Consider the following 25,495-nt stretch of genomic DNA (forward strand, 5'->3'; position numbering starts at 1 on the left):
TGAAACTTTTCCCATCTCAATATGTCTGGATATCAAATTAATCCGAGCATTGTTTCCACTCGTTGCGGTGCTGCCAGGTAAGGGCATACCTAGACAGTGGTTTGCTCGTCCATACCAACCCGTCTCCGAACAACTCCTTGACCGCCAGATTCCTTTGGTTAATTGCTTGTAAGGCGGCGCAGTGCGGCCACTCGAAACCTCGCCCGAATACTCCATCTCGGGAACGAAGGGGCTCGGAGCTGGCGGCTCGGAGAACTCGGCTTGGCCCCCGCACGCGGATTCTCCGCCCTCATTTGATTCACGTGACCCCCCGGAGGAATTGTACGTCAGATTATCCACCAGCTGTACCAGATGGAAGCTCGGCTTTCTCGGGGGTGACAAACCCCATCGACTAGCTTATCAATCTCTCCAGAAAGTCTAATACGTCACTCTATATCGAGGCCTGATGTAAAACCCCCTTTAATGGTGTTGCAGAGAGGCTACATGATTTAAGATGAGAGTATCGTGCCCTCACCTAAGTCGGCGTTTTTTTTTCGGTAATTTTCTCGGCGATTTGATCTGCATTGAATTGATTTGAGACATTTACATACACATACCTACATTCCAAGACACAATCTGATTACGCATGCATGCATGTACATGCGCATGGGCATACCTGTATTGTTTACCAATTTAACTCACATTTTGGAGTTCCCTGGGGTAGCATCTCGATAGTACGAGCGGTGAGTTTCTTTCGAGGAATGACCATCCAGATTGTGCACAGCTAACGTGCTTCAAGACCTCTTACCTTGGCGGCCCGTCTCCCGGAGCCCAAGAGATCATGGCCTATCCGGAGCATGACATCGATGCAGAGGGGTTGCGGCCTCACGAGGCTGGATCCCCACGGAATCTAAGCGAAGAAACCGCGGTAGAGGAGAGCAAGAAAGGGAGCAGCACACCCGACGACGCCGATCACCCCGGGAAGAAGTCCGAACCGCCCATGTCCCTCCTGCACGAATGCGTCTTCATCGCCACGATCTGCTCCGCCCAGTTCACCACGCAAGCCGGCTTGACCCAAGCCCTGGGCATCCTGGACGCCATCGGCGCCAGCTTCGGCGTCGCAAACCCGGGCGTGCTCTCGTGGTTCATCGCGGGCTACAGCCTGACGGTCGGCACCTTCATCCTCGTCGCGGGCCGCATCGGCGACCTATTCGGCCACAAGCGCCTCTTCGTCCTCGGCCTGCTCTGGTTCGCCCTCTGGAGCCTCGTTGCGGGCCTCAGCGCCTACTCGGGCTACCACCTCTTCATCTTCGCGCGCGTCATGCAAGGGCTCGGCCCCGCCGCCGCCATCCCCAACGCGCTCGCGCTGCTGGGCGTCACCTACCCGCCCGGCCTGCGGAAGAACATGGCGTTCGCGCTGTTCGGCGCGTGCGCCCCCGGCGGCGGCGTCTTCGGTTTTGTGTTTGGTGGCCTGTTCGAGCTGGCGTGGTGGCCGTGGGCGTTCTGGAGCTTCGCGATCGCGCTGTTCCTCCTCGCCGGCTTTAGCGCGCTGGTGATTCCGACGCACGGCGCTTCGCCGGACCAGGCCAAGCCGCTGCGCGAGAAACTACAAATGCTCGATATCTCCGGCGCCGTCACGGGCGTGCTGGCGCTGGTCCTCTTCAACTTCGCGTGGAACCAGGGCCCCGCCTACGGCTGGGACAAGCCGTACATCGGCGTCTGCCTCGTGCTCGGTGTCATCTTCGCCGTCGCCTTCTTCTTCGTCGAGTCCCGCTACGCCATGGCGCCGCTCGTGCCCTTTAAGGTTTTCACGGGCGACATCAGCTTCGTCGTCGGCTGCATCGCGTGCGGCTGGGCATCCTTCGGCATCTGGGTCTACTACACGTCCCAGTTCGTCGAGGTGCTGCGGGGCGCGTCCCCGCTGCTGCTGGCGGCGTACATCTGCCCCGTGACCGTGTCGGGCGCGTTTGCGAGCGTGGCGACGGGGTTTTTGTTACACCATGTCCGTCCCGCGTGGGTCATGACGTTCTCGCTGACCTGCTTCATGGTCGGGATCATCTTGGTCGCGACGACGCCCGTGGGGCAGATCTACTGGGCCCAGCTGTTCGTGGCGATGCTCGTTATCCCCTTTGGCATGGATACGTCGTTCCCCGCCGCGACCGTCATCTTCTCCAACGCGGTCAAGCGGGAGCACCAGGGTATGGGTGCCGCGTTGGTCGCGACGGTCGTAAACTACAGCATCTCGCTGGGGCTGGGGTTCGCGGGCACCATCGAGGTGAATGTGAACAATGGCGGCAAAACGCCTGCGGATGTATTGCATGGATACCGCAGCGCGTGGTATTTTGGCATTGGGTTGTCTGGGCTGGGTATTGTGCTGAGTTTGATCTTTGTCGCCAAGGGGTATTGGCAGGACAGCAGGGCCAAACGGAGTTCAGAGGAGGCGCGGTAAAACCACTCGCAGTATTGGAAGCGAGCTGGGGACTTACGAAATTGATAGAATTTTCAGTCTGGAAGGATCTGTATATATTGGACAAGGAAATGTCATAATTTGTAGACCAAAAAATTACACATACTCTACTCCTATCGTCCGACAACAGCATAGAAAACTCGGCGGATTTGGAAGTAAGATGCAAATACGCTGTCCATCCACCCCCAGTTCAACATCTCCTGGAGGAACAACCCAACCAACATCCACTCCCTAGTAGTCCATGAATCTGTTTCGCCGCACAGCTACATTACGTTCTGTTGTCTTTCACATGGCAAATTTCCCCGCTTCAACTGGGGGTACGTAGATTTTGCCGGGAAAGCTTATCTATTCCCCGTCGGCCAGCAAGGTAGCTGCAAATCTCCCACTTTCAACATCATCATCGCTCCTATCCTACGAGTGTTGCCTCGAATTTTCTCTCGCCATTAGCATAAGCCCAGCACACTCGACGGGCTCGTTTCAACAATGGACTCCCCTACTTTTACTCCAAAGCAAGCCATGCCGTTCGGGCAAAGGATGTTCGAGATAATCGGCGCCGACGAGACCCTCGCCATCGCAAAGTACGAGATGACGCTCCTCCCCCCATTTCCCACCGACGCAGTAATCCACGACGCCGCCTGCGGCCTCGGCCCCGTCACCGAAGCCATCCTCGCCACCTCGCCTCCCTCCAGCATCCAGATCAAGGCCACCGACGCCGCGGCCGGGATGGTGCACCTCTACAACGCCGCGGCCACCGTGAACGGATGGCCGTCGTCTACCGTCACCCCCGCCACCGTGATAGACGCCCAGAGTCTCGCCTTCCCAGACGCGACATTCTCCCACGTCTTCCTCTCCTTCGGCCTCCCCATCCTCGCCGACCCCGTCCGCGCCGCGCGCGAGATGCACCGCACCCTTCGCCCCGGCGGCACGACCGTCACCGCGTTCTGGCTGCAGATCCCGCAGGGCGAGTGCGCGGGCGCCACGCGCCGGGCCCTCTACGGCGGTGGCGCCGAAAACGCGCGGCTCGCCGTCGAGCCGCACCCCGAGCACACGGACCGCGAGTACCTGCGGAGCCTGCTGGTGCGGGGCGGCTTCGCGTTCGACGAGGTGGAGCTGTACGAGAAATCGGTGTTCTTGCCCGTTCGGGACATCGACGAGTTCGCGGCGGCGGTCTGGTCGGCGATTGGCGTGCCGACGGGGGGATGGACGCAGCGGGATGAGGAGGACTGGGACGCGGCTGTGGCCAAGTACAAGGAGCTCCTGGCCAGGAGGAGCGGGTTCCATGTTGATCAAGAGGGGAACGTCACGCTGGAAGCTATTGCGCAGGTTGCGATTGCCCGAAAGCCTCTCGAGTGGCTTGCATAGTAACTACAAGTCTGAATTTCCGCAGTAGTCTCTCAGATCAGGTCAGAAAGTGAGCTTACTCTGCGATGGTAACCGTTCTCAAGGTCTTGGGCTTGTTTGACTTGCGGCGTGTGAGCCACTTATAGACCATGGCTAAAGAGCTCAGACGATTACTATCTCCCGGGCCTTCGTTGGTACAATAGCAAGCAGAAGCCCGCCGAATCAAGTCGGCACTACAAGCATGTAAGACCGAATCACGTACGCGCATATCGACCCGAGAAGAGACATTGACCAACCAACTTGCAGCGTTCATTGCCTCTTCTGTCATGGGAACGAGCAAACGCAGTAGCTCTCTTACTCCACAGGGGTATTGACCATCGATGACCTCGCGACCGTTTCCCATCGCACTCAACGTCACCCGCAACGCGGCCCAGGTGACCAAGATAGTCACCACCAGCACTCACATGTAGTCAGTCTGTCGGGATACTCCACCGCCGGCGTTTGTGCGTATTATTTGAAGGGGGGTTGGGGGGCGTTGGGGTCGCCGAGCACGGTAAACTCGGGCGCGAACGATGCGGCAGGGGTAGTGAGTCATATACATTGTCGGATATACGGGAAGAAGAGCCTGGTCGATGATCTGGAGGATTAGGGGAGGAAAGTGAAGTGGCGTGTGCCTCCCTAGATTCTTGTCTTGCGCTCTAGCCATCATTCTTCGACTTTCGGGGGCGTCGGCCGAGGGGCCGGACTAAGACTACATATGGCGATACATTTCTATCCGTCTAATCCCAATGTAGCATCTAGTCCAGATCTATTAATAGGAATCGCAGTTAACTACCAACTCGGTTTGATCCATAGCGACTTCAAGGAATAATCAGACCAGAAATGCAACCAGCTTATACGGGCAAGGCCAAAACCCCTGCTAATATCACCTACCCCGATCCAACTTGCTCGGTCTCGGCTCAGATATCGACAGTATCTGGTGTCTACGGACCTCGTCTAAGGATTCAAGGAGCAAGACAAGAACCCCGACGAAGGCAGGAGGGAACCTGATGGCCTCCTGGGATATACTTCATCTTCTACCTACCAATCCCTGGCTACACCTAGTTAGTGATATTGCATTAGTCTACAAGGAAGCTCTTGATTGGTATACACATCTGAGGCGCGTATTGACACAATACACTCCAGAGCCGGGACTTAGTGATATGTCCGCGTCTTCGGCCGCAACGTGTTTCTTCCATCCCAGTGCGAAGCATAGTGATATTCGCTATTCTTTGCGTTATCATTGGGCCGGAATCCTGGTCGTAAGTACGCGAAAGGTATGCAACGGCGATAGGAGAAATGTCCGTGAAACTCCGTTGACGGTCCATTTCGACACCCATTATCTACTTTGCAGTTTCACCGCAGCATAAAAACAAGACGGAACTGTCTCCCTAAAAAGGTCCCTTTGCTATTGAAGCATCGCCAACACAAGAAAAGAGACGCACAAAAGCTCTTGCCTAGCAATCTATTCGCCAAGCTATATTTCGACTTTTGATACAAGCCTACTTGAAACACCAGAAACCATGGCGTCTATTCCCTATATTCCATCCCATCATCAAGCCCTGATCCTCACCTCGACCGAGATCGGCCTCGAGCTAAAGACCGTCCCGACCCCCACGCCGGGCCGCGGGACCGTCCTCGTCCGCGTCGAGGCCGCCAGCGTGATCTCGTACCACCGCGACATCTTCAGCGGCGCGCGCAACTACCCGCTCCCGTCCCCGACGCAAGACGGCGGCCTCGGCTTCGCCGGTGGCTTTAGCGCCGTCGGTCGCGTCGCCGCGGTCGGCCCGGACGCGACCCTGCTGGCGCCGGGCCAGCTCGTCTTCGCCGACTGCGTCATCCGCGCCCGCGACGACCCGGCCCGCGTCTTCTACCTCGTCGGCGTCTCCGCGGGCGACACGGACGGCAGCCGACACCTCGCGAACCGCGTCTGGCGCGACGGCGCGTTCGCCGAGTACGTCGCCCTGCCCCCTGGAGAACTGCCTCCCGCTCGACGAGCACCGGCTCTGCGGGCAGCTGGGCTACTCCGCCGCCGACCTCGCGTACGCGTCCTACCTCGGCGTCGCCTTCGGCGGCCTCCGCGACATCCGCCTCGAGCCCGGCGAGACCCTCGTCGTCTGCCCCGCCACGGGAGGCTTCGGCGGCGCCGGCGTCCTCACGGCGGTCGCCATGGGCGCGCGCGTCCTCGCCATGGGCCGGAACGAGGCGGAGCTGGCGCGGCTGCGGGCGCGCGTCGCGGTGACGTTCACGGCGGGGAACAGCTGCGTCGAGACGGTGCGCATTACGGGCGATGCGGAGGCGGACGCGCAGGCCCTGGTGGCGGCGGCCGGCGGCGCGCCGGTCGACGCGGTCCTGGACTTGACGCCGCCGCAGGCGGCGGGTAACTCGACGCACTTGCGGGGCGCGATGCGGGCGTTGCGCCGGGGCGGTCGGGTGAGTCTGATGGGCATGACGGCCGACTTTGGGGATCGTGCCATTGCTGCCAAGAACTTGACGTTGAAGGGGAAGGTCATGTATGAACGCGAAGACCTGGTACAGTTCGTCAAGATGCTGGAGGCTGGACTGTTTCCCCATAATGTCCAAGGAGGTAATAGTGGAAAAGTTGAGGGCAATCGCTTCGTGGATACCATGGTCTTCCGGCTCGACCAGGCCAAGGAGGCTCTGGATGCAGCGGCTGAGCATACCGGCCTTGGTATACATGTGGTATTTACACCCTGAGTGTGCGGGGCATGAGGTAGACTCAGCTTTGTGAATAACAGCATATTATCTTACTGCCTGTATGCATGTTCATTGGAGTTGTCTCTAACCCTATTCACCAAAACCCGCGACGAAGCAGCGTCACTCCTACCAAGCAGCTCCCAGGTTACTTTTGGTTTTATAAGGCTACGTACCTCAATTGCATGCATAGGTTCCACATAATAGGCTCGGACTCTCATTGAAAAGAGTTTGTCCTCGAAAGGGTACTAGTCCACATCTACTGTATCACCACCTCCTTCACCTCCATCACCAAGCGCTCGCCGCCAAACCTCCACGGAAATACGCCGTACCACCTCCACGTCTCGCCGTCCTCAGACCACACGACGGCAAACCCATCGCGCTCCGTATCCGTCCCGCCCCCGAGCGGCCGGCCCCTATAATGCTCCGCGCCGTCCTCCACCGCGGCATCGATCAGCGCGACGTGGGGCGCCCACGACGTGAGGCAGGAGGCCACGCGAAGGCAGGGGTTGCCGCGCTCCGCGCACCGGACGTTGTAAGCCCGTTCGTAGTCGATTTCGGGCCGGACGCGGTAGACGAGCCACTCGCCCCGGAGGCCGCGCTCCGTGATCTCGGCGAGACGGCTGCCCGACCCGTCCGATGGGGCGATGCGCGGCTGCCACATCGTTTTGAGCGAGTGCTCCCAGTCGGATGGGTCCGTTCTCTCCGGCCACCGCATGTAGGGCGTCTCCGGGGCCCACGAGAAGCCCGGGATACCGCGGAGGCGCTTGATGCTGGAGACGAGGAAGCCCGTGTGTATCTTCCGTCCTTTCATAGACCTCCAGAACCCCACCGCAGTGGCATGGGGCGGCGTGTTGGTCAAGAGCGACCAGATTACCAGTTCGTCACCCTTGCGCGTCGCGTGGCGGTAAACCAGTGCTATCCCCGCTGCGTCTAGGTCGCGAGACGGGGGTTGTTGGGTGCCACGGGACGCAGGGAGCAGGTGTTGCGCCACCAACAGCATCGTGGCCATGTCGATGCTACCCTCGTCTACCAATCGCCGAAGACAAGCTTGAAGCGATAGAGTATGCCCGTGTCGGCAGAGGAGGTGCAGGTTCCGGCAACCCTTTACAGCTTCCAGCATGGTCCATGCACGCACGTTCCAGTCGCAGACGAGAAAAGTGGCGAGGATGGACTCTAGAAGCGGGATGGGGATCGTGTCTGGCGTATATGGTATTACTGTACCATTTTCCTCGTGACCATCGGCGATGTCCATGCTCATGATGTCTCTGTCCACAACAAGTACCATTTTCGCCTGGAAGAAAGTGTTATTGATATGGTGGATGGCCTCTTTCCGTCTGGTGTGGTCTTCGGGTATTGATAGTGTGTCGATCCAGTACGAATCACAACCCCCGCGCCTCGCGATGTCAGAAAAGCGGCCATGGAGACACCTGTTCATCCCCGTGGAAGGCCGGCCCCCGTGACCATGGCTCCAGACATGCGAGATGGCCATTGTAAGACCTGATCCGCCCATGTAGGTGACACTGGTATTCGCTTTGTCGGCTGTGTCGATGCGCACGGCCCTCGCGCAACCACTCAGCGCATCGTAGCTTCCGATGTCCCACTTGATCCTGTGACACCAGCGCCGGTTACACACTTCTGTATGAACCGATTGCTCGGGTAGCACCAACGACTTGTCCTGGAACCGGCCGCAGCTCAAGGGATGCAGGCCGCTGCAAGAGTTCCAGGGGTCGTTGCCCGCGCATCTGGCCTCTTTGCCGTCGTGGAAAGTGCGAAAGCGGAAGAACAGCTGGCGAAAGTCCAAAGCGATGGAGGCTCTGTTATGTAACAATAGACGAAATGCCCAGTTGCACATGTAGCGAGGGATCCGCATGTTGGTCTTGGTGTACAATATGCTACGACGATGGAGTTCGGAGTTCTCACGGAGCACAAGGAACCGGTTCCATTCCGCATCGTAACCGCCGGCGACGTGGTGCGCTACGATGTACCAAAGATGTAGTTTGAGGATTGGGAACCAAATTCCCAATATGAAGATGCGGAAGTTGGTATCGGCATCATGAAAGAGGTAATCCATGTCGTCTATACCCGTGCTCATGAGCTCAGAGAGGATGTTGAGCAGTTCTCGAAGGCATGACACGGTATAGAGACGCCCAGGCTCGCTGACGGCCACAAAGAGCGCTATACGAATTACCAAAGTTCTATGGTCAGAAGAATCGGATGTTCCCGGACCAGGGTCCTCTTCTCGACCATATGCTTCAGTTATATAGTGGGGTCGCTGCCCGATCCGCCCGAGGAGACTGAGAGCCTTGGAGAGAAATGTGTCCCTGTCCGAATCAAGGAAAGGAGGAAGCTCCAGGGTGAAACTCCTGGATATCACCTCGTCAAACTGCCGCTCCCAGGCCGCTTCTGGAAGTCCGTCCACGGCGGTGAGTAGCCTTTGCCACAGTCGGTGGAGGTCATCCTGGGACATCTTGCCGCACCCTCGGGCCACATGGTCATCGTAGCGAAGGCGCCAACAGACATTTTCGTCGACTAGTTCTGTCCCAGAAGGGTGCTTTGTGAATTCATGTGATTCCTTAATTGCTCTCCTCCACTCGATATCCAGCAGTTCGCGGAGATTGTCGACCATTCGGCGGGTAATTGAATGCGGGCACCAAGCAATGAATTGGGAGATTCGCGTCGCTCAATAGGTTTGTCAGGAAAGGTATGGACAGTGAGAAAAGTAAAGGTCGGCGGGGTCAGGCCGAAGCGCCACTTGGGGCTGACGTTACGGAGGTATTCTGAATCCGAGGAATAATCATGGTCGCCTCGCAATGGGGGCTTGTCTGGTCAATCGAACTGGTGCGAGCAGCAAAACAGCACGGCGATGTGTGACGACTGCCCAAATATGTTTCAAGGGGTAGGTAGCATTCAGCACAGCGGCCATGGCTCCGAATTCGTAGATATTGCTGGATATCGCTGCCCCGCGTGCCAAAAACAGCGACTTGATCCTCCTTTGGCCGCTTTGATTTTACTAAAGCTAGTACATATAGCATGCTTTTATCATACCCCTGAAAAGCACCCAGCATCCATCATGGACTGGATCACATTATTAGAAGGTACCGTACTTTGTAGTATACCATGACGGATGACAGACAGGAGGCGTACTGCTAGATGGCGACAGCGACTAAAGAATTGAACAAAGTCAATGTTCTGAGAAACTGAACGGGGCATTGCTGAGGGAAGGTGAAAGTAAGCGTGCATCGAAGAGGTCCAGCTGGGGGCGTTACAATGTATGTAGCTCCAGGTAAAGGCAATACGGCGCAACCCCCTAGCGCGACGCCTGCAGCTGCTAAAGGCGCCGCCCAGGCTCTTGCATATTTAACTCTTTACAGTAAAGGATGATGATAACATAACATGTCCAAAAAGCACTGAGCCGTTCTGAAGTAACCATATCATGAGTACTCCATAAGTACTGCTCTTAAGCTTTCTGTTGGGGACAGAGGTAGAAAGTGCAATACAAGCTCTGCGGTCTGGTCTAAGATGATGGAAAACACATAGATGAGGCATTGCGACTTTTGGACGGCGTGGCAATTGAACTTACTGTGCATGATCAGGCAGAACGGCACAGCCCGGGTTTCTGCATTGCCATCCTTGGCATAGATGGAACTGAGCAGATGGGAAGCCAACCAATGAAGACACTTGGAGCCCGACCTCCTGTTTTGGGGGATCAAATACAAATTACCATACCAATTCCATTTTGGTTCCTCGCCTCGTCTTTCCATTTCTGCAGGAAGCCACCCCTGAGTTTACTAACATCTGACTAGCCCGCCTCCATCCTGAGCTAAGATGTTGTCATACGAGGACTATACCGTGGCCATAGTCTGCGCCATCGACTTCGAGATGAGCGCCGTCCGCTACATGCTTGACAAAGAGCACGAAAGCCTGCCAACCAAAGAGAGCGACTCGAACTTATACATCCTCGGCGAGCTCAGTGGCCATCGCGTCGCATTGGCTTGGCTGCCCGGTACTCAAGGCAAGGGTGCCGCGGCCGTCGTCGCGACCAACCTGACCCGCACCTTCCCCTCAATCAAGTGGCGCTTCCTGGTGGGCATTGGGGGCGGGGTCCCGCACGGAGAGAAACACGATATCCGCCTAGGCGACGTGGTCGTCGGCATGCCCGAGGGGCCCTACGGCGGTGTCGTGCAGTATGACCTGGGCAAGGACCTAGAAGACGGCGGATTCACCAGGAAGGGCTACCTAGCGATGCCGCCGTCGCTGCTCAGGAACGCCGTCGAGAAGATGCGGTCGGACCACTACGCCCTGGGAAACCAAGCGGAGGAGAACATCGCGGCGATGCTGCAGAGGTGGCCCCGCCTGAAGAGAGTGTATGCCCGGCCCGCGACAGAGACCGATGTCCTGTTTGATGCAGGGTATCCGCATCCTTGGGACCGATCTACCTGTCTCGACTGCGACGAGAGCAAGATGGTCGCAAGATCACCGCGCGATTCGGAAGGTCCCGAGATCCACTACGGCCTGATCGCCTCGGGCGACCGCGTGATGCGCAGCGCCGCAAAGAGAGGCGAGGAGGTCCGGCGGGTTGGGAGCGATATCCTCTGTTTCGAGATGGAAGCCGCGGGCCTGATGACGGAATTTTCAGGCCTAGTGATCCGGGGCATTTCGGACTACGCCGACTCGCACAAGAACGATTACTGGCAGCATTATGCCGCTGCTTCGGCAGCTGCGTGCGTGAAGGAACTGCTATCTCGTGTGCACCCAGAGCAGCAGCAGGAGAAGCAGAGCGACGTTTCAGGCTTTGGACGACCCTCATTGGGATCAGTGGCTACCCCGCAGCCTTTTGTCACGACGCTAAGCGGTCAGGGGGTTGTCAATTCTGGTTCGGGGAACTTTGCCGTGGGGAGGGACTTTCATTATTCTAACATGTAATCGATACTATATCTTACGACATACTAGCAGACTCTTATGTTGTCTAGTATTAAATTGTTTCCTATGCTACGTATCATCTTCATGGTAGGTTTCGAAAGTGTAGGACCTTTGTTGTTGAATGTTGTCGGAGGGTTGTTGGAGGTTGGGCTGTCCATTCTTCACTGTGTTGATTCTGGGCGGTTCATGTTAGCCCCTGTAGTAACTAAGTATAGTGCATTGGGGTAGTTGACAGGGTACCACGCGTTTAGGCGCCTGTAGACTGACAGGCTGGTTTCAATCGCCCGACCCCAAGAAACATAGCCTTATTTTATCTAGGCATCCTCGTCCCATTGACTTCCATTTGGATCTTGATTCAACCGAGGCGTGCTCGCTTGCTTCCGACTCAAAAGCCCTCAATGCGGCACCGATATGGTGCTATGTGTGTCCAGCCCTGTGCGTGGTTTGCTACCTTTGCCCCCAATGCCGTCACCGTAACCTAACATGTGGAGTACAGGGAACAGGATGGGAGCGACCGAGTCTTGACGACCCACGCCAAACTAGAACAACGAACTCCGCTTCCACCTACCTAGTTCCAAACCAGATGTCGAACACCCTTTCGGGCCAGGGTGCCCTAAACCATGGGTCCGATAATATTGCCGTCGGTCGAGACTTGTACATCAACAATACAATTGGACGCGAAGCCAATGATGAGGAGCAGAAGAGGCGGGAGAAGCGGGAAAAGCATCGGCAATCTCTCCTCGCATCACTCCGCTTTGCGGGAATGGATGATCGCCAGTGGAACATAAAGAGAGCACACGCGAAGACCTGCGAATGGTTCCTGCAAAACTCGGACTACCTTGAGTGGTTGCGAGACACGCACGGAGGCTTCTTATGGATTAAAGGGAAGCCAGGAACTGGGAAGTCGACCCTCATGAAGCTCCTACTCGGTCGCACTGGTCGACTGGAGCATTCTGGGCCAATCCTCTCTTTTTCTTCAACGCCTGTGCTGAAGATGAAATGATAAAGTCAACCATTGGACTTTACCGATCCTTGTCAGTCCAGCTTTTCGAATACTGGCCCCAGTCACAGAGTGTTCTGGACGCGTTCCGGGCCGGGCATCGATGGGGCATTGAATCGGTCAAAGAGCTATTTGAGGAAGCTCTCGAATTACTTGGCGGAGAGGTCCCAGTCCTTTGTTTCATCGATGCTCTAGATTAATGTCCAGAGCCAGAGATCCGGGAAATGGTCGCCCATATGAATGAGCTTTGCCACGCTCGAACCCGGCTCCGTGTCTGCTTTTCAAGTAGGCACTATCCTAACATCGCCCTTCCGAAGGGGGTCGCAGCGTGGTCCTCGAAGACATGAAAGAACATGATAAGGATATTGAAAATTACATCCAACATACCCTCTATATCGGTGATGGGCAATCCTCCAAGCAGGTCAGAGCCGATCTTCTGTGCAAGGCATCAGGGGTGTTTATGTGGGTTGTCCTAGCGGTCCCAATTCTAAACAAGGCGTTTGATGCCGGTGGCAAACACACACTTCAACACCGACTGCGCCAGATTCCCGGAGACCTCCATGATCTTTTTCGCGACATGCTAACTCGCGACGAACACGACCGGTCCGAACTCCTGTCGTGTATACAATGGGTACTCTTTGCGAAGGAACCTCTTACACCAAGACGACTATACTTTGCCATCATTTCCGCGGTGGACCCCGGTAGCTTGACCCAATGCCATTCGGATGAAATCACAGACGATGACGTTAAAAGGTTTGTGCTCGACAAATCCAAAGGCCTCACCGAGCTGAATACGTCGCTCAAAATCCAGTTCATCCACGAATCTGTGAGGGACTTCTTGCTCAAGTACAATGGTCTTACTGAAATATGGCCTGACTCTTTAGTGAATATCGAAGGTCAGAGTCATGAAGTATTGAAGCAAGCCTGTTTGGCCTACATAAGCAGCGACCCTGTGTCCCTACTCAGGTTTCCCCATCCGCTACCGGATGCATCGTCACCCAGAGGAGGGGACATCATATTACAACTTTATCATGAAACTCCCTTCCTTAAATATGCCGTCTCGAACATTATGCTTCATGCCAATGAGGCTAAGACAAAGGGCTTTCGCCAAACACAATTTCTCGGCACCTTTCCTTTCGATAGATGGGTAACGTATCACAACCTATACCAGGATTACTCAGGCCATCAGTTTTCGCCAGCTGTTAGTCCTCTTTACATTCTTTCTATCTAAAACTTGGGTGCCTTGATCAGAGCTCAGTCTAGTGGCCGCTCGTGTTTCGAGCCAGAGAGTGAGGCATTTCTCACGCCAATCTTCGCTGCATTAGCTTGTGAATGCCTGGATGCTGTTGAGGCACTATTCGAACAACAGTTGAGCATGCGGACGGCAGACTCGTCTCTTCCTAATCTCCCACCGCTGGAGGTCTCCGATTATAGACCTGTGATGAGATACTATAATGGTCTTAGTGCGGATGATTATAGCTTCGACGTGTATACGCCGACCGGAGTGGTGTACTACATGGTTGAAGCTGGAGACGAAATTTCCCTGGCAGTATACCGGGCTACGGAACAATACGACTTTAAGTCACTGGCGCGGTCGGGATTCTTTTTGTCATTCGCAGCAGAAAGAGGCCATAACAATATGGTTAAATTTCTCATTGAACATGGCGCCGACATAAGTGCTCTTGACCCTGTTGGGTGGACACCGTTACTCATCGCTCTCAACTTAGGTCACGTCGACGTTGCCATGACCTTAATCGAGAACGGCGCGGACGTCAACACTACGAATCGTGGACGGTCACCTCTAGCTGTCGCCATTTCCAAGGAGTACCACGGTGTGGTTGCACTACTTATTCAGCGAGGTGCCCAGCGTGGCTCAATATTGCTACCTGACTCCGATCGAAAGAAGAAGTCGCCGGCATGGGAACCGACGACATTTCCGGGGCCGTGAATTCGACCGATCGTCATGGACGGGCTTATTCAGATGGGGTAGGGTCATGGGCTGGTTGAGGAAGGAATCAAGACACCTGTTGAGCGATGCATCGAGTTGAGTAACCTCGGCCGCTAAGTATCAAAAGCCAGTCGGTTATAGACTGTAGGTGGCATTACCATTCGCTAGGACAGCCCAATACTCCGGCTATGTAACAGCGCGGCTTAATTACATTGTCTTGGTATGGCTGTGCGCAAGGCGCAATTGCAACACTGCCGGTTTCTCGTTTCCTTTCCAGTGACCGGGTAATACCGCCTGTCAGATGTGCCACTTACGAGCGCTAAGTGCTGCAAAATTCATTTGATGTACGGTTCTCTCTTTGTTTAGCTCTATGAAACCTGATTTACAGCTGTATGTCACCAATTTAGCGACGGTTGGCCCCTGAAATCATTGAATTGCAGGGAACGGAAACGATTGAGCCTTGGCAACCACGCCCGCTACCACGCTCCAGTTCCATTCCCAACCAAGTTTGACCCCTTTACCTGAAAGACGCGGTTACAATTACATCCGCCCCTTTTGTCAGCAACGATAACAGAAATCTCATCTAATCACAAGATTTCCATTTCTTCAATTTTCCATCCCCAAAAACAACAACACCGTTCTGGTCAGTCCAATTCGCGTTTCCGTTGGTTCCCCTGTCTCCCCCACGCCGGGTGTCAGCCCCTAGCGAACTCGAGCTATGACCCTTAGCATTGTGCCACATCTGACGCCCAACAGCGCCCGGTGATAGCCATGTTTTGCTAACCCGGCAAGGTCTAAATTACCGTGCGGGCTTTGGTTGTAAGCTCCGAGGCATCGTATTCTTGCTGGTGCATTGTATGGACGTCGTTCGAATATACCTGCATTGTCATTGGGACACAGCAGATGACGGTCGCCCTGGATTGGGCCGTCACTCGCGATAGAAGAAGCAATACGTAGCCAACAACGGGTGGTAAGTGAAACGATTTTGGTTTTATTACTAACTCATATCATGGATACTCATGACTGGAATCGCTTATGCATATTCTCCTTGCCTTCCTGTATCGCCTTCTTCAAATCATATCCCCAAACCGTACTGAAGCGCTCCTCCATCTCCTTGCGCATAGCGTCTACGTCATTGGAGTCGACATCCTTGGCCCGGCCCTGGTACAGCTCGACCATGCGCCGACTGCTCTGGACCAGCCAATGGCCACGGGGCCTCCTTACAGCGTCAAAAGCTTCGAACACAGCGGCCAGCTGGTCTGGCTTCGTCACTTGGCTGTCGGTCAACAGCTCCGACAAGACCGCGGAGTCCTCGACGCAGAAGCCTGCGCCGGCGCCGTGATGGGGTGTCGTGGCGTGCGCAGCGTCACCACACAGGACGATGCGGCCTTTATTGAATTTGGGAACAGGGTGGTCGCCCGTATCGAAGAGGGCCCACTGTGTTTCGCTTGGTTAGCTACAGAGTCGTGGCTTGGGCCGGAGGCAGGAATACCCCAGGCTTGACAGAGGATGGGGGCTGGGGTTGGTTGTATTGACTTACCTTGTCGATATTATCTTCCACCAGCTCGAACTGCTTCTTCACCATGGGCCCGAAGTCGGCATAATGGTGTAGCGCCTCCTCGCGCGTCGTGGGTAGAGTGAGCTGGTCATGGCTAGGCCAGTCACCCTTGTCGACGACGGCGCCGAACATGTTGAAAGTCTTGCCGCCGTCGACGGGGTAGCTCAAGATGTGGGCACCCTTGCCGATCCAAAGACACGAGTTCTTGGCGCGCTCTTCGCCAAGGGCCTCCACGGCCTGCTCCATGGGGATGACACCGCGGTAGCCGTAGACATGGGTGTATTGAGGGTGCGCACTTGGGTGCTCGTCGTCACCGAGCACGAGCTGGCGCGTCCGGCTCTTGATACCGTCGCAGCCCACCACAGCATCGGCCTCGGCCGTCGTGCCGTCGTGGAAGAACATCTTGACGCGGCCGTCCTTGCCACCGTTCTCTTCGACGCGATCCAGGTGCTTCCGGAAGTGGCACTTCTCCTTGGGGATCACGTTGGCCACCTCGTCCATGAAGTGCGCACGGTGCACGGCGTCCATACCCTGCTCGTTGGTGAGGGTGAAGAGTTGCTTGTTGGTAGCGGGTGTGTCTCCTCCGGCCATGCCGTCAAGCACGTCGAAGTAGACGTCGTGCTTCTCGGGCCACTGGTTGTGCGTGCCGACCTTCTCGAAGGCGGCACGTAGGCTCTTGTCGCAGATGTCCATGGCGCGCAGAGCGTTGGGCGAGAAGGCGACGCCCGCGCCGATCTCGCTGAAGCCGTGGCCCTGCTCGTAGATCTGGCACGGGATGCCGTGCTTGATCAGCGCGACGGCCAGGGTGGCACCGGCGATGCCGCCGCCGATGACGGCGATCTCGAAGGACTTCTTTGCTTGGGTTTGGGTCGACATTATGGTTGCTGTCATAATAAAAATTTAATATGGAAGATGTATTACTCAAGAAAGGAGACGAGAAGTCTCTGATGAGATATATAGCTACAAGCAAGATACACCACTGGTTTCACCAATCCAGATGTCCGTGGTTTCGGCCGGATCTCTCGGCATTCTTGAAGCTGTGATGGGGACAAATCGCTGATATCATAGTGTTGACGTAATGTTCGCGTTGAACCCAGTATAAAGTTCCACCCGACGGGGCGATCCGGTTCCCTGGCGCTAAGATAACCTCCTTCTAGCGGCCTCGATCCCGCTAAATATAGTGACCCGGGCCACGTGTTGGAACACTGGAAAGCCGTGCCAAGGAAATCTTCAAAGCAACGCCCGCAGTTTCTATCCTGAAAGTCAGGTTTTCTTGGCATCAACGGGGTAAAGGCTGGAGAGAGTGTGGAGCTTACCTGCAGTTCGCTCTGGTTGCTATCGTCAGTCTGGGCCCCATCATGGGGAGAAAGCAAGACGCCAGCCAGTGACCTCTTGGATTCTTGGAGCTCCATCACTTTCTGTCGTCGGTATTAGCTCTTGTCCTCGTTCCGGCACAAGATGCCGCCGAATGCGGCATTTCTTTGTTTGTGGCGCACTGACCTCTTCGAATGAGTCCCGGATATACAACCGTATAGTGGTGACTTCCTTGGTCTGCCCGAGGCGATGGATGCGTGCCAGAGCTTGATCTTCCAAGGTTGGGTTCCTGCAGGAGATCGGCACGTCAGTAAGCTAACCAAAAAGCCATGGATCTAACTAGTCGTGGTATCCGATCATTAGGAACCGGGCCATACGTAGTTTGCTGCTGCCGCTCATGCAAGTATATGCAAAGTTAGAAACTGACCAGTGAGGCTCCATTAGATACGCCCGATTGGCGACGGTCAAGGTCAACCTGGAACATGTTAGTGCATGCTAGTGGAGAGCCGAGCGATTTGGGGGATGGGCGCCAATTACCCAACAGCACCGCAGGACAAGGTTAGAAGCATCACGCGAAGAGTCGGGTCAGTCTTGAACCTCTCCACGATCGGCTGTCTATCCTTCTGTGGGACTTTGCCGTCAAATCTCACACAGGAGATACCAGCTTCATTGAGCCCTTTTTGTACCATGTCGAGCGTGAGCCTCCAGGTCGAGAACACGATACTGACTCAGTTAGCTTTTCGAACACTTCAAAGGTTTTCTTGAGGCATGTTTACCATTTCTCATCAGCGGGTCTGGATCTCAAGTCCGAGACGAGTGTCTGGACTTTGGAAGAGAGAGTCTCCGAGGCGTGGTCAATGTCGAAGCCGTCGAGAGTCAGGGAATCATCGAACTCGGCGCTGCTGAGCGACACGAGGGCACTGGCACACGAAGGTTGGTGTCCGCATTGGAAAGGCCGGTTGTGGCCGTTGAGTTTGCTTGTGCAGCTCGCACAGGCGAACCTCAGACAGCTGGAGAAGTGTGCCATTTGGGGCGACGTGTCTTCTTCTAGCAGCGTCTCGGCGATTTCGAGGACGGAGTCGCACTGCAGGCATACCATTGTCTGCATGTCGCGTTGGGCTCGGAACGCTTTCTGTGCCCTGAGGGACCAGTTGTCGGGTGTCACTTCTCCCATCGGACTGCTCGTCCCCCGCTGCGTATGCCGTGCTTGGAACTGTAACCCTAGGTTGCAGAACAGACGGAGCGCCTCGATCTGCTGCAGAACGTTCATGTATGACCCAGGCTTGTAAGAACCGGAGTCGTCATGGAGCGCCTCGTCGAGCTTCGTGATGGTCTGCATTCGCATTTTCTCGTAAATCGTCTTCTCATCGCGGGTGAACTCGACAGCACAGTTCAGGTCGTGTCGAGCTGGGAGTTCAATGGTATCCTTTGGCCGGCGTAGCAACAGATACTTCGAAAGCCGTTTCAGGCGATCGACTGCCTCTGTCTCTTCTCCAGACTTCCATAGATTGGCAATGTCGGCATCGAAGCGCCGTAGGTCGTTATATGGATGAACCCGGATGAACTGCAACAAGGCCGCGAAATCAGACAGGCGGTTCTGGATGGGGGTTCCAGTGACTGCCCATCGCGCATTCGCGTCGAGGGCGCAGACTGCTCTAGCCATGCGAGATTTTACGTTCCGGATGAAGTGTGCTATATTGTCAGAATGCGAATAGTAGTCGAACTAAAAATGACTCACCTTCATCAATAATGATACGGTGCCACTTGACGGAGAATAGAGCAGAGTCTCGCTTTCTTTCGTCTGTTTTCCACTCGGCAGACACCGTATGGTATGTGGTAAGAACCACGTGCACGCTTTCGAGTTCGCACAAGCCTCCAATTCGGTCTTTGCCATGATGTCGAATGTGGCGCATTGCACCGTAAGTCACATGCCTGTAAGAATGTGAGTTTCGACAACAAACACCTACCCAGCAGAACTTACGTTTTCAGTTCATGTTCCCAAGTACCAATCACTACGGGCTGAGAATTAGTCTGGTGTTGTGTCTAGAGTGGATATAGTGTCACGTACATGGCGGAGGTACGATGATGAGAGTTGCTGCTATCTGCACATTCTCATTCATGCTTTCCTTTGGGAAGCTCGTTGAAGGTTCATCTCTTTCTAAGTCGGTAGCAACTAAGGAGATCATCGTCAAAGTCTTACCCAGGCCCATAGGGTCAGCAACTATGCCACCGGCAAACGCTTCAGGCTCTTCTGTCTGATGGGCTCCGGATATAACATTCAGGTATCTTGAAAACGTTAGAGGGCGAAACTTATTCACCTACTGTATTTGGGATCAACTCACTGGCGTGCCTGGCTACTGTCCGCAATTTCCCAAATGTCCGATCGTCGTTGACTCTTAGTAAAGCCCCAGCCACTTTCCCGGCGTGACATAAAGGTAAGAGCTTGCTTCTGGTGTCTGCTTTCGGTATTAGTATAAGTTTATAGTTGGTCAGGGCCATCATACCTTTTTAGCAGAGAAGAGATGACAGCTGGTTGGCGTGTCTCCTCCAGATCTATGTTGCAGCTGATTGTGCTCAGGAGATCAGGACGTTTGTGGGCATCTGACAGTTGCAACACGGCAATTGACTTGGAAACAACTTCGGAGAGGAACCGGCAGCAACTAGGGTCAGTAGAAGAGAGTCTGTGGGGGTTCAAGTATTTGGTGTCCAGATGACATATTCGAGGATCTTGAAGGTAGATGTCATAATCCTCGAACCAGGAACCGATGTCTTCGGACATGTCTGAAGGACCGTAGACTACGACATCCAAAGTGCATGGCATGATTACAGAACTTTTGAATCCACTGCGCACGTTTTGTTCAGCCTTGCTAGGAATGCAGGTCGCAAATAGCTTCAACGCCGGGTCATCCAGCAGTCCTTGCATCATCTGTCCGTGGTCAGTATGGAGGCGGCCCTGTAGTTGCTCGTGGTCCACCGAGACGAAGCGCCCAGCTGACTCTATATTCACCAAGACTTCTGGCGGAATTTCCTTGGTGGTTCTCCTTTCATAAGTCCCGGATAAAGCTGAAACCTAATGAAAACGTTAACGAAATCCTGTTTTGAAGACTATTGCCAGCGCTCACCATGCCATAGCAAACCATTTCTATCCCGGTAGGTAACGCATTGACTGATGAATCCGGGATGTTCATTATCCCAGCAGCCGAACTGTAGGCCTGGTCTAATACAGGGTCTGAGATATAGTGTGTTGTCCTTGGTCGGTAATCGAGACCTGGTTGCAGTACCCGCTGCGGTTGGTGATGTGCCTGAGAATTCCCAACGAGAAAAGTCATGTCATATCCTGTTTGGTTTGCGTTGGGCAATCTGGAGTCAAATAGATTCAGACATGTTTGTGACGGATACTGAGGTCCAAAGTAGGCCATTGGAGGGTCTGACGACAACTCATCCCATATAAGATTGGATCTGGGTGTGCCCATTGCGTAAACTGAGTTGCGTTCTGAAATTCCGGCTGGGCAGAATATGAGTTTACGGTCGCATCCAATGTCGCGTCTTGCATGCCCGTGGGCCGATGCTCCTGCCATGGTTCGTTCAGTCGCCGACGCTTCGCTTGTTGCCGGTCATCGGGTAGACTCATCCAAGAAGGGTCCATCGTACACGATTTACTGGTGTTGTTGTAACTTGGTGCATTTGATTCTCTCCTTTGATAATTTTCAAAGCCAACTGGGAACGCACAACATCTCTGCGTAAGCGCCTACAAGGTGCACAGCCAAGTACCCCTCACTCGACCGCCTGCGGAGATGACTGGCCAACATCTTGCAGGAGCGCCCATGGCGCAGTTGAATTGATCCAATCACTCGCGGCTGGTTGTCGCAGCGTATGCTAAGCGACATCACACCACCGCCACCATTCGGGGGGGATGGGGGATGGGGGCTGTGTCTGTCGCCCGATTGCCTAGGGGCCCTTCGATCGACCGCGCCCCACGAATGCCATGTCAAAATACTTCACTCTTCAAAATTCCGCCGCCAACAAAAGTAAGTTAACCGTTACCCGAACAATGATACCATACCGTACAGTTCGAGAACTTCATGGTTTCTGAATCGATACTATGCCGCCTCCTGCTGTTTCTACTTTGGCGCGGCAAATTATCAGCAGCGCGTTCAAGGATCTCGAGAGAACGGTCTCACCTGGAGATTCCCGCGATTTTTCAACACTAGCCCTTCACCAAGTCAGAAGGGAGGTGCTCAAGATTGAAGATGAGCTAGCTTCGAGACAGGCGCTTCGAAACATGCGGCGGCTAGCCCCCTTTTCCAAGGATTGGAGCACTACGCAAAAGTCATGGATGTATTGTGCAATGGCACCCCATTCCTCTCCTGGGCATGGGCCCCGATATCACTGATTCTGCGCGTTGCTTCCGAGCACCTGGAAGCGTTTGATCACATCATCAAGGGCTATTCGAGAATCGCCGAGTGCCTTGGGCGCTTCTCTATGTTGAACCAAACCTTCCGGCACACCCAGGATTTCCAGCAAACACTCGCTGTTTTCTATGCTGATATCCTTGAGTTCCACAAGAATGCGTATCAGTTCGTGCGCCGAAGCTGTAAGTCAATCGGCTCTGGGTCCTGGCTTCTATTACTCGTTTTGAGCTTGGATTGGATCTGCCATTTCTGACCCCTTGAACAGGCTGGAAGCTATTCTTTGTTACCTCGTGGCATCGCTTTCAGAGGCGGTTCGATAATATCCTCGAGGACCTACAGCGCCACGAGGAGTTGATTGACAAGGAGGCCAATGCCCACGACATTGCAGAGGCGAAGCAGATGCGTCAGGAAATTCGCGCTTGGCGAGAAGACTGCACTGAAAAGCTTCAGCGACTTGAAGAAGAGCAGAGCATCAAGCAGTACAACTCCATTATGACCTGGCTCAAGGCAGACGAAACAGATCAACTCAACATCTACCACATGCTCCTGGAGGAAGCAACAAAGTACCCTGGTACTTGCGATTGGGTGTTGCAGAACAAGAAGATGGCCTCAACGCTGCAGCGCAAACCGGACCATCCACTCCTATGGGTCCAGGGCGCCGCAGGAACTGGTAAAAGTGTCTTGTCGTCAAGCGTTGTGAACTTCATGAAAAGCGCTGGCTCCATTGTTCTGTCCCATTTTTGTAACTATGCCTACCCTTCTTCGACCAAGTACGACCTGATTCTTCAGTCACTTCTCCTTCAGCTAGTTCGAAAGGACGGGGAACTGGCTGCTCACGTATACGAGAACTATGTCCTTGGTAAAAAGGTTCCCAGCATCCCAGTCATGGAGAGACTTCTACAGCTTCTGCTTCCCAGTATCAGCAAATCGTCGGGACAGGCAACTTACGTCTGGATCATTGTCGATGGAATTGACGAATGCGAGTCATTGACGCAAAACAAGGTCTTCAGCTTGATGAGCCAAGTGACATCAATTGCATCCAATTCGAACGATGTCATCTGCAAAGCATTGGTATCTTGTCGGTTCTCTGCCAGTGCCTCAGCCAAATTGCGCAAAAAGCATTCACTATCACTCACTGAAGAAAAGCAACATATGGGTCGTGCTATCAGGAGATATTCTGTTCAAAGGCTGCAGTCGCTGTACAGCAAGTTTCAACAAATGAACCTGGGCGAGAACGACATCAGGGAAATCGAGTCCGCCATTACATACAAGGCAGATGGTATTGCCCTCTACTACTCTCATCTAGTAATCCAAAAACGAACAGGGCTGATCACAAAGTAGGCATGTTCCTATATGCTCGGCTTGTCCTCGATTATCTCTCCAGCAATATCTTCTTCAGCGGCGCAGAGATTATGATGTCGGTACACGAACTTCCAGAAAAGTTATCAGAGTTGTAAGTACATATTCCTTACCAGCATACGTATTCGCCCCTGACACTTCACAAGCTATACCAAGATCTTGACACAGATCCTTGTTCGCTTGGATAGTAGATCTATAAACCGTGTCAAATGCGCGTTGGGCTGGATTGCATTCTCTAAGCGCCCTCTGAAGAAGATCGAATTTCTGTCCGCAATTGCCTTCAGCTCAGGTGATACCAGCGTACAAAGTGTTGCGCCCCAATACATGCTGGATATGTGTGCCTCAATGATCGAGGAGAGACCTGATTCAAGAATTGGCTTCATTCACGTCTCCGTCAAAGAGTAACGAACCCTACAAACTAATTATATCACATGGATTAAATTGCTGATAGCACACTAGATTCCTGCAATCCTCATACAGCAATCTCGTTCTAATAGAGAGGGACTGTTTGCTCCAACATGGCATCGCCACAGCTACCTGCCTCTTGGCGGCAATCGAAGCTTTCCCAGATGGGGTAGCTCATGAGTCGGTGCTTTTAAGCACTGTAAAAGGGTTACATGGATTTCAAGTCTATTCGAAGGAGCACTGGACCGATTATTTACTATCATTAGCTCCATCAGACGACAATCCTGGATCATCCTCTTCACTCTTGTTCAACCTGAACTTGAAGCTTGCAATGAAGCTGAACGATCTATCGACGAAACCAATCCAGCTTCCAGAATGGCAAGATGGGGTACTGAGCTGTGACCAGCAAAATCCAACAAAGTTTGTGGATGAACGAATAGGGGCTTTGCGTAGCCCTCTGCTTCAGGGTGTTGTCCAAGGATGCTTGAAGGCCAGGAGTGCCGAGCAACTGGAGCTTACATTGCAGCAATTTGAAGCTAGTGACGAAACGGCTGTTTATACCACCCTCTCCAACACCACTACTTCGGCCATTCCAACTCCACAAGAGGGAGTGTCGATCTTAGTGCAAAGATACCAAACAACAATTCGGTACCTACTCGACCAGACCGACTACCCCGGTGTTACAGCCGCCGAGCTTGATTTATTCAAAAGGCAGTTCCGTGATACTGCTTACACATGTCGCGTAAGGGGTTGCCCTCGCGCTACAGACGGGTTCGACCGCCAGGCGCAATGTCACGAGCATGAGATACTACACGTGCGGCGCCTGATGTGCCCCCACATGGGCTGCCCCTATCCGCCCTTCGTGTCATCCCAGTCTCTCAAGCGCCACGTTAACAAGGACCACAACCCAACACCTCAGCGGAAAGCAATACGCAAAGTGGGCAATATGCCTTCCCGTGTTCTGGGCGTCAATACACCCAGGGCAATGTCTAGAGCTACAGAACCAACGAAAGATTATCTGAATACCGGCTATCCTCCCGGGGAAAATCGCTATCAGGAGAAGCATCTATCAACTATGCAAAGGTATCAATTGCAAGTCATGGAAAGAGACATGATCGTGAAAAAGCGACAAAGGGAGAAAGAGGAGTATACAATGCCGACCCTTCCGCTTCCGAACCCGGTACCGACTAGGTTTGGGGACATGAGGGGCCTCATAGCACAAAAGTCGATGGAATCCGTCAGTGGGATACCAGCAGACTTGGGCCATGGCAACAGCTACATTCCCACAGAGAATACCCAACAGCTGCTTACTGGTCCAAAATATGAACATCCACAGCTGCATCCTACACTCGATGAAGCTGCCGTCCAACGGCAGATCAGTGCTGGTTTGCACTGGTCAACAACTGTGGACAGAGATCGAGCTGGGCCCCAAGCCCAGCTGGGGCAATTTGGACAAGGGGAACGAGGTTCGGCCCAATAATGGGTAGAAGCAGGAGCCGAACGGGTCAATGACGGCTCTCAAGACCAACCAATTCGATCGATTGAGCATCGGACGCAGTACCTACCACCGAGACCTGCAGCCATGGACGAGCCGAATGGCAGGACATTTAGCAATGATGCGTATTCAATGGGGAATTGGGCTGATTCAATCCCACCTGAAATCTCACCAACGAACGGCCAGGCGACTGAAGAACCTGCCGGCAGTATGGGGAAAGGCATACCTAAAACCCCCTGAGTGGTATTTACCGCCCAACACTATGAACCCGGTGTTACCAGAGCCACACCCTGATTATCTCCCTGATTATTTTCCCGACTACCAAAAGCAACAGCAACAACCCACAGAGGCGAATGGAATTATCCACGCTCCTCCCGCTCCAAGGATGCAAAACCAAAAGCGGCTCAAGACCAACAACGACTGAGTAGGGGCAGGGGCAGGATGGTACCCTTAAGGAATGTATAACCTTACATCTAACCCCCAAGCTCGCTATCTATTCAACTGGATAGGCTAACTAGAAGAAACGGCAGTCACTGCGAA

At 54.2% G+C, this 25,495-nt stretch overlaps 9 protein-coding genes across 9 annotated transcripts; 6 read left to right on the forward strand and 3 right to left on the reverse strand.

The window, feature by feature from the left end:
* Positions 1-820: 820 nt before the first annotated feature.
* PG997_005331 (major facilitator superfamily-domain-containing protein) lies at positions 821-2,428 on the forward strand (the record flags this gene model as incomplete). The annotated part of the gene is made up of 1 exon (XM_066809646.1): positions 821-2,428. The coding sequence occupies one exon, from the start codon at positions 821-823 to the stop codon at positions 2,426-2,428; it is 1,608 nt and encodes a 535-aa protein (XP_066673264.1).
* Positions 2,429-2,929: 501 nt separating this feature from the next.
* PG997_005332 (uncharacterized protein) lies at positions 2,930-3,808 on the forward strand (the record flags this gene model as incomplete). Its single annotated transcript, XM_066809647.1, has 1 exon — positions 2,930-3,808. One exon carries the CDS (start codon positions 2,930-2,932, stop codon positions 3,806-3,808), a length of 879 nt encoding a protein of 292 aa, XP_066673265.1.
* Positions 3,809-5,349: 1,541 nt separating this feature from the next.
* PG997_005333 (GroES-like protein) lies at positions 5,350-6,544 on the forward strand (the record flags this gene model as incomplete). The annotated part of the gene is given in 2 exon segments (XM_066809648.1): positions 5,350-5,771; positions 5,782-6,544. 2 exon segments carry the CDS (start codon positions 5,350-5,352, stop codon positions 6,542-6,544), a joined length of 1,185 nt encoding a protein of 394 aa, XP_066673266.1.
* A 256-nt stretch (positions 6,545-6,800) lies between these two features.
* On the reverse strand, positions 6,801-9,011 carry PG997_005334 (Ankyrin repeat-containing protein; the record flags this gene model as incomplete). Its single annotated transcript, XM_066809649.1, has 1 exon — positions 6,801-9,011. The coding sequence occupies one exon, from the start codon at positions 9,009-9,011 to the stop codon at positions 6,801-6,803; it is 2,211 nt and encodes a 736-aa protein (XP_066673267.1).
* Positions 9,012-10,369: 1,358 nt separating this feature from the next.
* Positions 10,370-11,467, forward strand: PG997_005335 (uncharacterized protein; the record flags this gene model as incomplete). Its single annotated transcript, XM_066809650.1, has 1 exon — positions 10,370-11,467. One exon carries the CDS (start codon positions 10,370-10,372, stop codon positions 11,465-11,467), a length of 1,098 nt encoding a protein of 365 aa, XP_066673268.1.
* Positions 11,468-12,807: 1,340 nt separating this feature from the next.
* Positions 12,808-14,412, forward strand: PG997_005336 (uncharacterized protein; the record flags this gene model as incomplete). Its single annotated transcript, XM_066809651.1, has 2 exons — positions 12,808-13,665; positions 13,723-14,412. 2 exons carry the CDS (start codon positions 12,808-12,810, stop codon positions 14,410-14,412), a joined length of 1,548 nt encoding a protein of 515 aa, XP_066673269.1.
* Positions 14,413-15,429: 1,017 nt separating this feature from the next.
* Positions 15,430-16,846, reverse strand: PG997_005337 (uncharacterized protein; the record flags this gene model as incomplete). Its single annotated transcript, XM_066809652.1, has 2 exons — positions 15,430-15,849; positions 15,953-16,846. The coding sequence occupies 2 exons, from the start codon at positions 16,844-16,846 to the stop codon at positions 15,430-15,432; spliced, it is 1,314 nt and encodes a 437-aa protein (XP_066673270.1).
* Positions 16,847-17,286: 440 nt separating this feature from the next.
* Positions 17,287-20,757, reverse strand: PG997_005338 (uncharacterized protein; the record flags this gene model as incomplete). Its single annotated transcript, XM_066809653.1, has 11 exons — positions 17,287-17,388; positions 17,471-17,573; positions 17,712-17,759; positions 17,822-18,007; positions 18,061-18,976; positions 19,023-19,216; positions 19,266-19,296; positions 19,353-19,570; positions 19,627-19,740; positions 19,789-20,354; positions 20,407-20,757. Coding segments are annotated over 11 exons (2,829 nt in total), but the record flags the coding sequence as incomplete, so codon positions are not given.
* An 859-nt stretch (positions 20,758-21,616) lies between these two features.
* Positions 21,617-24,947, forward strand: PG997_005339 (uncharacterized protein; the record flags this gene model as incomplete). The annotated part of the gene is made up of 6 exons (XM_066809654.1): positions 21,617-21,878; positions 21,962-22,975; positions 23,038-23,149; positions 23,202-23,456; positions 23,536-24,697; positions 24,750-24,947. The coding sequence occupies 6 exons, from the start codon at positions 21,617-21,619 to the stop codon at positions 24,945-24,947; spliced, it is 3,003 nt and encodes a 1,000-aa protein (XP_066673272.1).
* Positions 24,948-25,495: the final 548 nt, after the last annotated feature.

The sequence above is a fragment of the Apiospora hydei genome, assembly GCF_038363865.1.
Source record: "Apiospora hydei strain CBS 114990 chromosome Unknown utg000004l_segment0_segment0, whole genome shotgun sequence".
Lineage (NCBI taxonomy): Eukaryota > Fungi > Ascomycota > Sordariomycetes > Amphisphaeriales > Apiosporaceae > Apiospora > Apiospora hydei.